The sequence below is a fragment of the Pelodiscus sinensis genome, chromosome 1, assembly GCF_052426305.1.
Source record: "Pelodiscus sinensis isolate ZL-2025 chromosome 1, ASM5242630v1, whole genome shotgun sequence".
In the NCBI taxonomy this organism is placed as follows: Eukaryota; Metazoa; Chordata; order Testudines; family Trionychidae; genus Pelodiscus; species Pelodiscus sinensis.
The window spans coordinates 197933997-197950347 of NC_143052.1; the positions used below are offsets into that span (position 1 = coordinate 197933997).

Below are 16351 nucleotides of genomic sequence, written 5' to 3' on the forward strand. Positions count from 1 at the left end.
TAGTGGCTCACAGGGTAGCCTGGTGAGCGTGTCAAGGACCAAATTCAGGTCCCACGGTGGCACCTGGGGGCACAGGATTGGGCACATTTTCTGTAGGCCTGTAAGAAATGGCTTCACCATGGGACGCGCGAAGAGAGAAAAGCCGTCCACCGGATCATGGAAATCTGTGATCGCTGCTAGGAGGACTCGGATAGAGTTGATGGAAAGACCAGTGTTGCTGAGGTCCATGAGGTACTCCAGCAAGGTAGGTATAGGGGCAGTAGTGGAGGGATGCTGGCTGTTTAGTAGGACATGTTTGACTCTATCCGAATAGGTGAGTTTGTCATTATGGAATCATGGAGAAGCCATGCCATGAGTTTCAGAGTTTTGATGTTAAGGTGGCATGTGCTGCTGCGTCAGGAGGTTCAGCACCAAGGGGAGAGGAATGGGTTGATCTATCAATAGGTAATGCAGATAAGGGAACTGTGGTGCAATCAAATCGAATCTTGTTGATCACTCTGGCGAGAAGCAGAATTAGCGGAAAAGCATATAGTAGGGGAACTGTCCAGCAAATGGTGAAGGCATCTCCTTCTGACCTCTTGCATAGGCCTTCCTGGGAGCAGAACCTGTGGTATTTGCGGTTGTGAGGTGTTGCAAAGAGGTCTACAGCTGAAACACCCCATTTGCGGAAGACAGAGGAGAATATTGGTATTGATCTCCCATTCATGCTGGTCTGAGAAATGTCTGCTCAGTTTGTCGGCCCTCACATTCTGCTGTCCCAGCATATACATGGCTGTTGGGGTTATTGGCTCCTGATATACCAGTTCCAAAATCTGACTGCTTCTGCACATAGGGAGCGTGATTGGGCACCCCCCGTCGATTGATATAGGACACGGAAGGTATGTTGTCCATAAGGACATGGCTAGTTCTGCCCTTTATCAGGGGCAGAAAATGGGCGCACGCCCTGCGAATGGCCCTGAGCTCCAGGATGTTGATGTGCAAGTGTCTTTCGTGTTGGGCCCATGCACCCTGTATTGATGTTGCACCACAGTGAGCACCCCAGCCCATCAGTGATGCATCCATCGTTATACTTACTGACAGGTCTGGACGGTGGAAGGGTATGCTGGCAAGCAGGTTGGTCCGAGATGTCTACCATTCAAGAGACTGCAGTTCCGGTGGAGGAAGCGTGAGGCGACAAGGCTGTGTCGGGTTGGGATGTAGTTGGTTGCGAGCCAATGTTGTGGGCAAAGCATGCGGAGCCTTGAAAATAGGACTACAAAGATTGTGGGCGCCATATGCCCCAATAATTGGAAGCACGTCTGGACGGTGGAAAAGGAAGCCTGCCTGACCCCTTGAAGGAGGTCACAGATTGCCTTGTATCTTTGTGGTGGGAGGTAAACTCTTGCTGTGACCGAGCCCAGTGGGCTGAATGGAGGACTTTTGTATATTGATAAGTAGGCCAAGTTGGGAAAAACATTCCCTGATAACAGTTGTCATGATTGTAGTTTGACCACATGTGTGGCCTTTGATGAGACCATCATCTAGGTAAGGGAAGATGATGACATTTTTCGTCTCCTGAGAAAGGCTGTGATTACAGCTAACGTCTTTGAGAACACTTGAGGGGCCGTAGCGAAACCAAAGGGGAGGACTAAGAATAGCCTTGGCCGATGACACATCTGAGAAATATTCTGTGGGACTGGTGGATAGTTACATGAAAATATGCGTCTTGGAGGTCGAGAGCTAAGAACCAGTCCCCTTTGTCCAGTGCAGGTATGATGGTTGCCAAGGTCACCATCCTGAATTTTGTTTTGCGGATTAATTTGTTGAGTTTCCTGAGTTCCCCATCTCCCTGTTTTCTTGACTGTGAGGAAATAATTGGAATAGAACCCTCTCCCTCGGTATTTTTTGGGTACAGGTTCTATTGTCCCTAAGGTGAGTAGCTTTTGCACCTCTGCTTGTAATAGGAGCTCATGAGATGGGTCCCTGAACAGAGACAGGGTAGGGGGCATGGATGTGAAGGGGATAGTATTACCCAAACTGATAATTTCTAGGACCCATTTTTCTGTGGTAATTTGGGTCCATTGTTTGTAGAAGGGTCTCAGGCAGTGAGGGAAGGTGACCTTGGAATGCACTGGAACTGCGGGGTGGTTGCTCAGACCCCCAACCAAGACTTCAAATTTGTTGTTTATGAGAGCTGGATTGAGTTATGGAGGCTTTGTTTTGCTGTGTCCTCCTCCTGTAGGACATTACTTGGGCCTGTTGTCATATGGCCTCTGCTGTTGTCTATAGTAATTGTAATTATAGTCCCTATGCCTTTGGTAGGGGGTATATTTGCGTTTCTTATTAGGTGGGGTGTACATCCACAGAGTGTGGAGTGTTGTTCGAGAGTCCTTCATTGAGTACAGAATCAATACTGTGTTGTTTGAGAATATCTGTTTTCTGTCAAAGGGGAGGTCCTCTACCCTTGATTGCAGTTCCTTTGGGACCCCGGATGACTGCAGCCATAAGGATCTACACACCTTACAATGACTGTGGCTGTAGCTCTAGCCGTGGTATCTGCAACATCCATAGTGGCCTGGAGAGCAGTTTTTGCTATTGATAAACCCTAATGATGGACTGGAGGTGAGGTCGTTTGTTGTCAAAGGTCCTGTTGGAGGTCTTGTAACTGGGCATAGTTGGTGTGATCATAGTTGGCCAGAAGGGCTGTATAATTTGATATACGGAATTGGAGCATGGCAGAAGAGTACACTTTGCAGCCAAAGGTTTCTAGCCTCTTGTGTTCTTTGTCACGGGGTGTAGATTTAAGTTGTGGGTTCTTAGCCTTGTGATTAATTGAATCCACCACAAATGAGTTAGGCTGGAGGTGTGCAAAGAGAAAGTCCATGTCTTTTGCAGGGACAAAATATTTTCTATCCGCTCTACGGTTTGTAGGTGGAATAGAGTTTGTTCAGGCACCAAAGGAGAGCTCACAGGAACTGATGGTGGGGTTATATGCGGCTTCACTGGCGCCTCTGTGACACCAACCTGTGCGGCGAGTTTAGATTCTGCCTCAGATCTCCTGGCTGGTGCAGACTTGCGTTTCTCCATGGTGCTGGAAACTGACAGCAGCAGGGAATGAGAGGCTCTGGGCAGCACTGATTGCAAGTATGCTGGGGAAGTCCTTGTGGCTTGAGAGGCTTTCAGGGTGAAAAAGGTGCCATGTCAGAGGTCTTGTGCTGTCCCCACACATCCTCTGGTTTGTCCCTTGAGGGCTGAAGGGACTTCTCCCAGAGGAGGGTTTTCAGATGCATTTCGCGGTCTTTTCTGGCCCTGGCTGTCATGTTTAGGCAGTGAGGGCGCTTATGTGCTGTGTGAGCGTGAGACTCTCCCAGGCATTAAACACAAGAGGCATGGCCAGCCGAGATAGGCATTGAGTCGCTGCATGAATAACATCTTTTAAAGCCAGAGGAACCTGGCATGTTGAAGAGAAAAGCTGCCGCCACGGCAGTTGTCACTTTTTTCCCCCCAAAGCATAACGAACGTTGAAACTAGCGATAACAGAATAAACTATGAGGTAAAAGTCTAAAACTAATTGTAAAATCTTGTTTTCCTGTCAGGAAGAAGAGCGCTGCTCTGACTCCGTCTTCAGCCAAGGACGGTAGAAAAAGAACCGACGGCACTCCACAAACAACAGGGGTGTGAGATGCTAAGTGTGCAGGCGTGGCATGAGGGGCACTGCTCAACAAAATTCTCCGATCTCCGGCGCGAGGATGCACCGAGACCTGAGTGGAGCACCCACAGTGACACCACTTGCTGAAGAACTAAGCATTTCCTAATGGGGTATTAGAAATTGAAAATTTGGTCCATAGAAAGTGCTGGTGGTCAGATAAGTTTTTGTTAACCAAATTACAATGGTTTAAAAATACTTAGTACAAATGCACATTTTTAAAACTAAGAGGTTTTTTTCCTAGCAACTATCTCCTAGTCTTATGCACATTTGAAAAATGTGAATCAAGCACATGATAAACCAGAGCTCTAAGAAACCTCTGCCTCATTCCAGCTATCTGAAGAATTATACAGAATGAGGCCAGGTTTCATTGAAAAGAAAAAAATATTAACCAGATTGCCAAAGGAGAAACCAAGTCAATTGATTTTCCATCAGGATAACTTTGTCCAAGAAGTCTGCATTCACTTCTGAGTATGTTACAATGGGAAATACTGAAGTAATGAACTAGCCAGGAAACTACAATTTTTATGTTCTCAAGTCTATCACACTATTAAGTTTTGCTTTTTAGCAACAGCAAATATTTAAAAAATACAAAAAATGAAGAAAAATAAGCAAATATACAATCAACATAGGAGTGTAACATCAGTTACCTATGTCACAGGTTTCAGAATCACTTTTATTATATATCAATTTGCTTGTTACACCACAACTAAATTCAATGATGGAACTATTTCAGACGGCTCAATACAAGCATAAGAGTTTAATATCCAGTTTCTAGAAATAAGACACTTTGTTTTTCTAAGTGAAATTTTCAACTTTTTTGCTGCATAATTAAAAAAATGTAATACTTATTTGTAAATTAACTAGTGTTTTTTCTTTCTGTGCACAAACTATTCCTTTAAAAATCCCTCTAGTTTTCACTTCCCTTTTTTTTGGCCTCTACCCATAGAATCCAATACCTTGTGCACGACACAAATATAAAGGAGTACAGGCAGTCCCCGGGTTACGTACAAGATAGGGACTGTAGGTTTGTTCTTAAGTTGAATCTGTATGTAAGTTGGAACTGGCGTCCAGATTCAGCCGCTGCTGAAACTGACCGCCAGTTCTGACTTACATACAGATTCAACTTAAGAACCCCAAGCGTCCCCAAGTCAGCTGCTGCTGAAACTGATCAGCGGCTGATTCCAGGAAGCCCGGGGCAGAGCAACTCTGCCTCAGGCTTCCTGTAGTCAGCGCTGGTCAGTTTCAGCAGCGGCTGACTTGGGGACGCCTGGGCCAGAGCAGCTGGGGTGCTGCTGGGTTGCTCCAGTAGCGCGGCTCCTCGGCGCTACTGGAGCAATCCAGCAGCACCCCAGCTGCTCTGCCCCAGGGGTCCTGATTCAGCCGCTGCTGAAACTGACCAGCAGCGGCTGAATCAGGACGCCTGGGGCACAGCAGCTGGGGTGCTGCCGGGTTGGTCCAGTAGTGCCCAGAGCGGCGCTGCGGGACCAACCGGCAGCGCCCCAGCTGCTCTGCCCCAGGGTCCACAACAAAAGCCTGGTCTGCTGGGGGGGGGGGGCACACTAGCTGCGCCCCCCTCCTCCCCCAGCAGACCAGGGACACGGGGAGCAAAGCCTCAGAGGCGCGGGACCCCACCGCCGCTGCGGCTTTGCTCCCGGTGTCCCTGGTCTGCTGGAGACTGTCTCCAGCAGACCAGAGACACCGGGAGCAAAGCCGCAGCCGCAGCAGGTTCCCGCGCTTCTGAGGCTTTGCCAGAGCAAAACCTTAGAAGCGCGGGAACCCGCCGCTGCTGAGGCTTTGCTCCCGGTGCCCCTGGTCTGCTGGGGACGGTCCCCAGCAGACCAGGGGCACCGGGAGCAGCTTTTCTCGCCCTGGAGGTCGAGGTGGCGGGACCGCTGCCTGAGAGCTCCGGGGCGAGAAAGCCCTGTTCGTAAGTGCGGATCCGATATAAGTCGGATTCCGCGTAAGTCGGGGACTGCCTGTGCTGCAAAACTGTACGGCATTCAAGCCTTTTCACGATATGCCAAACCTCCACATTCCTTTCCCAATCTTATTTCTTCACACATGTGCATAAGTCTTCTCCCTCTAATCAAAGCTACCCACTCTGCCTGAGACTCACAAGGTGGATTTTTCCCCTCTGGACAGGGAATGGAAAGCTACTTGCAGAAATGTTTCTGTGTATCACGCAGGTTGAAGTAGAAATGCTCCTCTGCTCAATCTTTACTTCCCTCTTTGATAATGTACTTCACACAGCATGCAGAATGCAGATGTGAGGGAACGTAAATTGGCAGAAAGTAGAAAGCGAAGAAGTTCTAGATTCCCTGCGTCCAATATTTTTTCTCACTGATTTTAGGCAAGTTGAGTCAGCGTAGAATGACAAAAAAGAACATGCATACATGGAGCATCAAAATGGTTTAATATACAAAAATATAGCCTTGAAATTACACTTCACATTCAAATATTTTCTGCCCTGCAATGTGAATTTCATTGCATAACATGAAGTTCCTGTATAAAATAATTCCTTCTTCCAAGACAAGTGGATTTCAAGTTACAGGTTTGAATTACAAAGTCAGCCAAAGGGAACAGAGTGGGAAAAGGAAGGATGGGATTGGGTAAAAGCAACAGAACAAATGATATGTAAAGACAGAAATCACAAAGAAATCACAGAATGAGGCAGGAGGGTGGAGAAGTAAAGGAAGGAAACAAAAGATGACAAACTAGATGACAAAAGATGACGTAAGATGTTCAGTGGATAATTTTTAACTTATCAGACAGCAATCTCTTCCCTAACTGGTCATTCAAGCACTAGGAGGTGCAAGAGTAATATGGATGTGTTGTCAGGTAGGAAAACTGTAACAAAATAAGAAGATGAAGGGGAACACATCTCATTTTGAATAAATGTTTCCTGACTGCACCAATTCCTAAACATTATCTCTGTTTTCAGTAGGGGAGACTGAAAAGCAGAAGGAAAGATCACTAGAATCCCAAACTGCCAATGTTAGTCTTTCCTTTACCATCCTCTCTTCATCTGCTTGCTTTCTATAACTTTCCTGCCCCATAAAGTACTTTTTTGTTAGAGCACCGACCCAAGTATTTGTACACACAACTGCTGAAATACCAATGTCTACTTACAGTTTTGTCAGGCTTTTCATTTAAATACCCTCTATTATCTACACTTACTAAAATATGGTGTACAATTATACTTATATTTTCAAAATTATATTACTAATGTTAACATATAGATTTGCAGTTTTAAAATCCAATGAAATGTGCAATAGTTGCCAAAAAGAATTTAAGAATTTTAAAACCTACCTTTAAACTAGACTCATAGTCTGAATTCACTTTGAACATAAGCCCAAGTCGCAAATGAATTTCCTTGGCTCGACAAAAGCTGGGATCAACATAAAGCACCTCCTGAAATGCTTTAATCGCCCTGGAAAAACAAATATTAAAAATTGCAAGATTGTACACAATGTTACTTTATAATCCTGTGCTTATTTATATTGCATAGTAAACACAATTAAGAGCAGAAAATAGTTAAACGCATTAAGATAAATTTTAATGAAGAAAGATGACTATCACTTTTTTATTGCATAATAGTGCTCAGTGTTTACTTCAAGGGTTAAAATAAAATCTGTATTTCTAACATTTTTGTGGTCTACAAATCTAACCTAAAAGATCAGCCCTTTCTATCCAGTAAGAGAAATTACATGATATACGGTCTGTTTTGTATTAACATCTCAATTTTTTTTATTTTCAGAAAAGGTAGACAAAATAAGAATTGGTAACAAAATTATAATAACTTAAGAACAATAAGGGGTAGGCTCCCTGCTCCACCTCTGACTCTGCTCTTGACTGGTTACAGCTACCTGGGAGCAGAAGCTGATGGTCAGAATAAGAAAAAAAAAGTAAGGAATGATCACTCACTATGCTCTCAGTGGCCTTGGGCATCCTCATTTACAGAACTTTGTCCTTTTTCCTCAAATACACCTCACCAACTACTCAGTTGCTTAAAGTATCAATTGTTCCCCCAAATACCCTCTCCTCCAGTTGCCCAAACATGGTCCTATATATGTATCCATCTCCCCCCATCCCTGCTACCAAATACATGAACCGCGTAGTAGGAGCAGGATCCTGTTTCTCTTTTCCATCCTTGCTTTCTTCTTCTATTCCAGAAGTGGGAGGAAAGTGAGAGGGAGGTTCTGATTGTACTTCCTCATCCTTCCCACACCTGCTTCCACTCACATTGGAAAGCAAATGTTACCTTGTAAGAAACATCACTTGAAGCTACAAAAGGCTTAGCAGCTACAATAACACAGACTCTGGATATTTTTTCCTCGACTATTTTTATTCACAGGACCCTGTCTACCTTTGAAGCAGCAGCACACAGTGGCAGGGGGCTCCTCGAGAGAGGGGCCAGGAACTGGGAGAGCACTGGCTGCTAGACCTGCCCCCCGGGGAGCATTTTAGTAACCCTGTAACTACTAAAAATTGTTGCAGCTACATGATTACTAAAATAAACAATATCTAACATCTAAGAAATTAATGGGGAATGGAGTAGTGAGAGAATTAAAGTGTCTCCAGGTGTGTATGTGTATCTCTCTCTATATATACACATACCTGCACACACACCACCACAAACTTCAAAACTGTTGCTTATGGAAAAGGCCAGGTGGGGTGAAGAAGTTACTCATTTTGTGCAGTAACAATGGTTTGAGGTGTCCCCCGTGGGTGCTCCACTTAGGTGTCAGTGTGTCCTCGTGCTGGCGATCAGAGATTTTTACCTTAGCAGTGCCTTCCCGCACTGCATATGCACAGTAGGTCTTGTGCTGTTGCATCTGCTAGCTGCACATACAGTGCGAGCCCCTCTATTCTTTTTCAGGAATCCCTTAATGGACTCCAAAATAGAGGGGAAAAAGAGAGGGTACTGGAGCACCCACAGAGACATGTCTCGAAGAACCATTGTTACTGAACAAGGTGAGTAGCTTCTCCTTCGAATGGTGTCCCTGTGGGAGCTTCACTCAGGTGACTATAGAGTAGTACCCATCTTAGGCAGACGTGGGCTTTGTAGTCGTTTCTGAGAGGTGGCAAGGACAGCACTGCCCGCAGAGGTAGATGGAATTGGGCCCTGTTGCAATGCATAGTATTGCACAAAGGTGTGATGGGAGGACCAGGTAGCTGCCCTGTAGATGTCACCAAGGGGCACATGGTGAAGGAAAGTAGTCAATGTCACCATTGCCCGTGTTGAATGAGTAGTGATCCTTGGGAGTGGGGGGGAGAGGGGAAAGGAGGAGAGCGGGCGGGAGAGGGATTTATTGAGGAGCTTGTAACAGGTGTGTATACAAGTAGATACCCACTTTGAGATTTACGGAGCAGACACAGCTCTCTTGGAAGGCCCAGAGGTAGAAATAAAATTGAGTAGACATTTGGAATTGTTTGTTCTGCTCAAACAGAGCACCACAGCTCAATGTACATCCAGGGTATATAGGATCAAATTCCTAATGGAGCTGAGGCTTTGAATAGAATGTGGGTAAAATATATGGGTTCGTTAATATGTAGTCTCCTCCTTTCATTCGGTAGGAATTTTTAGTGTGGATGTAAAGTAATCTTATCCTTGGAGAAGACCATATAAGGCGGATCTGCCATCAGGGCTGCAATCTCTCCTATCCATCTGTCCGAATTAACTGCGACTAAAAATGCTGCTTTCATAGCCATATGGTGGAAAGAGCAGGTCGCTAAGGGATTAAAGGAAGGCCTTGTCAGGGTATTTAGGACAAGTGGTAGATTACATGGTGATAATTACAGATGTAGATCAGGGAACATCTTGCATAAGCTAGAAAGGAATGCTTTATAATAGGGTGAGGAAACACAGAAGAGTCATCTACTACGTCACGAAAGACTGCAATGGCTGCTAGGTGTATTTTTATGGAAGTGATGGACAATCTTACCTCACTAAGGTCCATGAGATATTGAGGATGGTAGTGGTGGTGGCGGGCTATAACTGACATTGTTGGCACATCTTCTGGGATCACCACCATTCATTCTGATAAGTGGATGGCGTAGAGGGATGACAGCTATTGAACAGGACCTAATTTACCCTCTTGGAACAGGTAAGTTCTTCATGTTAGAACCATAGAGGAACCATGCAGTAAATCCGAATGCCTGCAAATTGGGATGACTGTTGCGTGATCTGTGTGTATCTTGAGAATCACCCTACGAATAAAAGGAATTGGTGGAAAGGCATAGAAAAGTGGAGCTACCGAAAGTAGAAGAAATGCAAGTCCCAGTGATTTCCTGCCTAGTCCTGCTCTGGAGCAGTAGTATGGTCATTTGTGATTGACTCTGGTAGCAAACAGATCTATTGTTGGAAATCCCCACTGATGAAATATGCAATGAATGATCATGGAATTGAGCTCCCATTTGTGTTGTTCCAAAAAATGCCCCGTCAGGTTAGTCACCATGATGTTCTGGTGGCGTAGCAGGTACACTACTGTTGGTATTATGTTCTTTGTTATGCACCACTTCCAAAACATAATCATTCCGGCACATAACGAGCATGATCCGGCACCCTCTTGTCGGCTGATATAAAACACGCAAGTATGTTGTCTGTGAGGATATGAATGGTTTTGCCATGAATTATCGAGAGGAAGTGGAGGCAAGTGTTTTTGAGCAAGATGGGGGTTACAATATTTGCAGCAGTTTGTGTTTTTCTCCTTGTACTTCTTGCAACACGATATCTTGCAAGGTAACAACCCTTTTGAATAATTCCTGGAATTGTGTCAGATCATCTGCCAGTGGAAAGGAGGAAGGGAAGACAGCTTCATCAGTGGACGATGATGACCAGGCTGTCAGGAACGGGTCCTCCATGTCAGACTGAGGTAGGTCATCCTCTTCCTCCATAGGGTCTGTCTGTGTCACTGCAGAAGGTGACTGTGGTGGTTTAGTTGGTGGTGAGCAAGTCATTGTACTAGCTGGAGTAGGAGTTGTATCCTGTCGATAGTGGCATTTTGGTAGCTGTGAACGACATTGAGCCCATGGACCCCGTGGGGCCACTGTGGAGGGTAGAAATGAGGTAAGCATGGCCAAGGACGGTTAAACCAGTGGTACTGAGGTTGTTGGGAGTTCTTTTACTTGGTTGAATGGCATAATGCTACTGAATAGATGGGAGAGGAGTGCTGGGATGATAACCTGTTCCCATGCTCAGTGCCGAGGCCAGTGCCAGGGGAGGACTATGTGTATGAAAAGGAGATGTTCTCTGTTCGGTGCCAATGTGGGCTATCCTCCCTAAGCATTGGAGAATACGGTGTTGACTTTGCAGAGTGTTCTGGTGGTTTTGTCGTTGGCACTTGTGCCCCCAAGTGCTGGGACTCGGTCCTCTTATGGGTCTTGCCTGTCACAGTCTCCAGTGCTGGAGCTTGTTTAGGTACCAGGGTACACTGCAAAGGAGCAGCTTCAGTTGGTGCTGTCATCTCCACTGGATCCTGGGGAGGAGGCATGTCCAACTTGGTCTTCAGTAGCAGGCAGGACGGAGGAGTTGGATTTACACTTCAGCTCTGACTCCACTCAGCCAGTGACATCTTGCAACTCCCAGGGGTGCTGGAGTTAGATAGAACCAGCAAATGGATGGTGTGGGATGTTGTTGGCACCACAGGCAGCGACTAAGGCAGTGACACCATGGACTTGAGAGTCCTGGGTTCTGCTGGTGCCAATTTTTTTTGGATCTGGCAGTTGAAGGGACTTCTCCCATAGTGTACTGTTTAGCTTCACCTCCCTATCTTTCTGACTCTTGCCATCATATTTTAGCAGTGTTTGGCATTTCTGCACCACATGGCCTTTGCCTAGGCCAGCGGTTCTCAAACTTTTCGGGCTCCGGAGCCCTTTACATGCGTAAAAATTTATGCGGAGCCACAGCAGTCCACTGATTGAATGTGTTGTACCTATCGATGTTTCCAGTTTATCAAACTTGCAGAGCCCCGGAGATGTCTTGCAGAGCCCTGGGGTTCTGCAGAGCACAGTTTGAGAAACACTGGACTTGGCATTTTATGCAGTAGGCATGCCCATCCGAAACAGGCATGGGAACCTTGTAGGAGTTGCATTTCTTGAATCTTGGGGAGCCTAGCATTTTGAAGAGGTTGAGGCGAAGGGGAGAAAGAAAAAAAAACTTTTTGGGAGGAGGAGGGAGGGAAGGGGTTAGTCTAAGAAAAAAATAACTATAGGTGACTAAAAGTGGATAAAAACGAGGAATTTTTCAGAAAAATTTGTTCTTTAAAAGGAAAAAGTAGCACTGCTGAGAAGCTCCGTCTTCTGCCAAGGATGGTAGAAAAGGAACTGAGGGATTTACACTGCGTGTAAGAGACATAACAGCATGATGGCAACTGCGCATGAGCAGCACAAGAAGGCACTGCAAGGGTAAAAATCTCCGATCACGGGTATGAGAATGCACAAACACCTGAGTGGAGCACCCAAAGGGACACCACTCAAACGAGAAGAATGTATTTTTGTAAAGATGGATTGGTACAGTTTTGCCCAGACTGGTAAATTCCCGGCAGTTTTTCAAGGATGAGATAATGCATAGCATATCACCCTGGGGAATTCTTTCTTCTTTTTTTTTAAAAACAAAGTTCTGCACACAATATTTTATAATTCTGTATTATTTCATTTGTCAAAAAAAAAAAACACAATATAATCACTCCAGTTTCAATTATTTTGGTAATTTATTTCAAAATAAAAAAGTATGTAAACAATACAGACAACAGAAAAAAAGATTCCCCATGGAGTAAGAGTTGAAAAAAACCCCCACAAAAAGCCCACCCCCTAAACCAACTGTGTTTCAGTTGAGGTGAGGGGATCATGCTGGGCCTCCAGAACTCAATCATCTGCACTCCCATCTCCTCAGAGCCTATCTGCAGGGAACCCACCTCAGAGACCTGCCCACCTCCCCTCCCAGAGGCCAGTCAACAGGACAGTCCCCAGCCCAAACATTTTCCTAACACAGCCTAGCTGCAGGGCACACACCCCACCCAGATATCTGCTTCTCCCACCACAACTCCAGATGTGGAGTACCCTCCTGGACCAGACTAGGGATATAAATTCCCATTTAACTGGCTCACTGGTTAAACACTGTTTTACCATTTAACCAATTCAAGGGGGTCAAAGTAAGGGGAAGGACTGCTTGGGCTAGCATGGGAGTGTCAGGATTTGCTGTGCAGCCTGGAAGGCGCTTGTGTAGATGGCATCTGAAAGCCTCACAGAGGCTTTCTTTTGTGTTTGAGAAACTTGGAAATGGCAGAGGTGCTAAATGACTTCTTTATTGTGGCTATTGGTGCCCAGTTGCAACCATGTTCCACTAATTTTTTTTTTTTTTTTAAGCAATTTCCATTTCTTCTTCTGTTCAGCAGGAGGTCTCCATGAGCTCTGCAGAAGAAGGTTCTGAGGAGCTCTTATACATTTCAAAAGCAGAAGTTCTGCAGGGAGCACAGGGTGAGCGGGGACTCAAGCAGACTCTATTAGAGGCAGTAAGGGGGAGGGGGGAAAAGACAGGAGATGGTGGTGGTGGGGAAGCCACCTTAAAAGCTAGTTCCCCAATCACAGTCTCTGGGGTGCCACCTACCCCCTTCTCGCTGCCTTAATCAGAGGCAGGGGAGAGAAGGCTAGGGGATGCTGCTGACACACCCCATCTGCAGGGGTCCTAGTGGGGAGCTGGGCCCCACCACAGACAGAGGCCAACTCTGGCTGCCATGTACAGGAACTGGTGCTGGAGCAGTCTCTGTTCGTGGCAGCCCGAGCTAGCACAAGCCCCTATTCACAGCAGCCAGGGCTGGTCACGGACAGGGGCTGCTGGACTCAGCGCGAGCTGGAATCCAGCAGTCCCGGCTCACGCTGATGATCGCTGCGCTTCTGCATTTTAAATGTAGTAAGAGCCTAGTGGAGCCTTTAAAATGCAGAGCCGCAGCATGGGCTCAGTCCCGGCTCAAGTAGGCTCCTCTGGAACTACCCCCCCACTATGGTTCTGCACAGGCACTTATGGACTAATCATCACATTTTAACATCTTTAATGTGCTCGTTCCCAAACACCTGAGGCAATGTGAATCCAGACAGGCACAAAACATTTTCAGCCATCACAGGAATTAAAGCCTGGGGATCAGGGCATGTCTTGTCCCCTGGCTAAGCCCCAGACAGAACCAACAAATATCTAAGTACTGCTAAGGGGTTAACTATTGCTAATTATATACACTAACTCGATGAGGACGAACGTTTCAATGAATGAAGCGTAAGCAATGCTAGTAAGAGCAGCAAACATTCCATGCACTGTCACTGGTGGCAAGAAGGCACTGATAGTAGGGGGAATGGGTGGCATATCTTATACTGCGCTATGTAGACATCACAGCCACTCTCCTACAGATACTGCTGAGGGACAGGGGAGACGGGACGATTTCTGAATGGACATGAGCGAGTACTCAAACAGGATTTACACTACTTCAGATCTCATTTTTTGTATCTTGAAAATCCAGTAATGATATTGTTAAAAAAAAGTTCAATTATATTTCAATTATTTTTAAAAATGCACATACTCTTCATTAAAGACAGTGCATAAAACTACACATTACAAAAAACATCCAACTCTTCCTCTTCCCTTCACCACAGCAAGACAGTGAGTTAGTCGCTGGCAAGTATCTAATGCCCTAATTAACGTACCCCATTCTTTAAAAGCCTGCAGTCTTCATTGAACATCTCATACATAGATGCATGCTATAAACCAGGGCTACTCAACATGCGGCACGTGGCCTGTATGTTTGTGGCCCGTGGTGCAGTTTGGGTTTATGCAGGGCTCAACACATGGTCTGCGGATGGGATCCTTTGAACATGGCCTCCTCTGGGAACACATTCCACTACAGCAAGGCATCTCCCAGGTGGGGTGAGCACTGAAAGATGCAAGTGGACTGACTGCCTGGAGCAGATGGGTACAGGGTGTCAGCATTTCTAGCCCCCAGAGGAGGTTCTAGAGGAGGTTCTGGGAGAATCAGGGCATTGTGTGAAAGAAGCTATTTGCATATATATGCAACCACACTGAAGTTGTGGTCCTCGGCATGTGCTGAATCACATCACTGTGGCCACCGGGGCTTCCAAAGTTGAGTAGCCCTGCTATAAAACATACAAATAACAACTGAATTGGGTGAACTGACTGCTTTAAAAGGAATGTAGTTTGAGTGACAATTCACTCCTCCTGATAGAAGGTTTGAGGCTTGCCTTGCAATTTGCATAGGACTGCAGATGCAGACAGCCTTTCTTTTGTATGCATACAGTTAGAAAGTGACATTTCCAGCTTGGGTAGACTACAAGAATGTAGCTGTGCTCGAGCCAGCGTACCCAAAATAGTATGGCCATGGTAACAAAGGCAGCAGCTCAGGCTACCTGCCTCACTACAAACGCGCTAAACACCCCAAATTCACACTCGGGCAGCTAGCCCAACCTGCCACATATGCCACTGCTGCCACACTTATTTTTAATGTGAGAATTTGAGCAAAGCTAGGTTTTCTATGTCTGCTAGAACTGAGGATAATAAATCACATCTCCAACTTGGTGTAGGCATACCTTAAGTACCCTGCCACAAGCTCCAAGGATACTGTATGCTCTCCTACCTGAAAACCCTCCAAAAAGGTCTTAAGAAATCAAACACTTCATAGGAGTTAATATATATTATCTAGAGTAGTCATTTTCCCCCTGTTACCACCAAATTTTTCAATATGGTAATAATTGAGCAGTAGCATAAAATAACTGACAGTAACTGCCACTGTTTTAACCATACCATCTAGTGCAGTAGTAGCAACCTGCAGCCCACCACATGGCCCATCTGGTTAATCCGCTGGCAGGCTGTGAGGTATTTTGCCAACACTGACTGTCTGCAAACATGGCCCCACACAACTTCCAGTGATCATGATTCATCGCTCCTGGCCAATGGAAGCTGCAGAAAGCAGAGGGCCACAGGGTCACTACTTCTCACAACTCCCATTGTCTGGAATCAGGGACTTGCAGCCAGTGGGAGCTGGAGCGGGCGGGGTAGGGGACGGGGGGGACGGGCAACATTAACAAAACATCTCACAGGCCACAGGTTGCCCTCCACTGATCTAGAGAGACTGTGAGACTAAACTTGGTGACGATGATTAACATGACAGAAGTCAGCCAACACTGGCGCTCTTTTTGGTGTGCCAAATAATTCAAAATGAAAATTCTGCAATACTCTAAGTAAAATTCAAGAGCTCAGCCAAAGCACTATCACCTAACTTGTTAGGCCTCCAAATCATTTGTCTTTGTGCTTACATATAATTCTCTAAGATTTTGAGAAAACCAAATGTGAATGTGCTAAAAATCATGTTCACTAATACCAAGGTCTGTACAGACAGATGGGTCACTTGTAACTGTTTGTTTTTTAATTTAAGTGATCTGTCGTCTTTAATTTTACTTCTACTGTTTTCCACTATTCTGATAGTACAAACTGTGACAGCATCCTTTGTACACAGAATTGGGATAGAACTCTTCTAGCTTACAATATTCAAGATAAACATTCAGGATTGCACTCTAGCTGTCTGTTCTTCATGTTCTATGTTCAATCTAGGTCCTTTTTATCTGGGATGAGTCATTCTGGCAAAGCAAAAGAAGGTAACAGAT

The 16351-nt window shown here is 45.6% G+C and overlaps 1 protein-coding gene across 4 annotated transcripts in view; it reads right to left on the reverse strand.

The window, feature by feature from the left end:
* KDM6A (lysine demethylase 6A) overlaps positions 1-16351 on the reverse strand; it is a 289075-nt gene that overhangs the window by 117959 nt on the left and 154765 nt on the right. For all 4 annotated transcript variants that reach the window (XM_075912747.2, XM_075912776.2, XM_075912756.2 and 1 more), the window contains exon 6: positions 6998-7118. In XM_075912747.2, coding sequence (XP_075768862.2) covers positions 6998-7118 — 121 coding nt within the window. The remainder of the gene's footprint in view (positions 1-6997; positions 7119-16351) is intronic.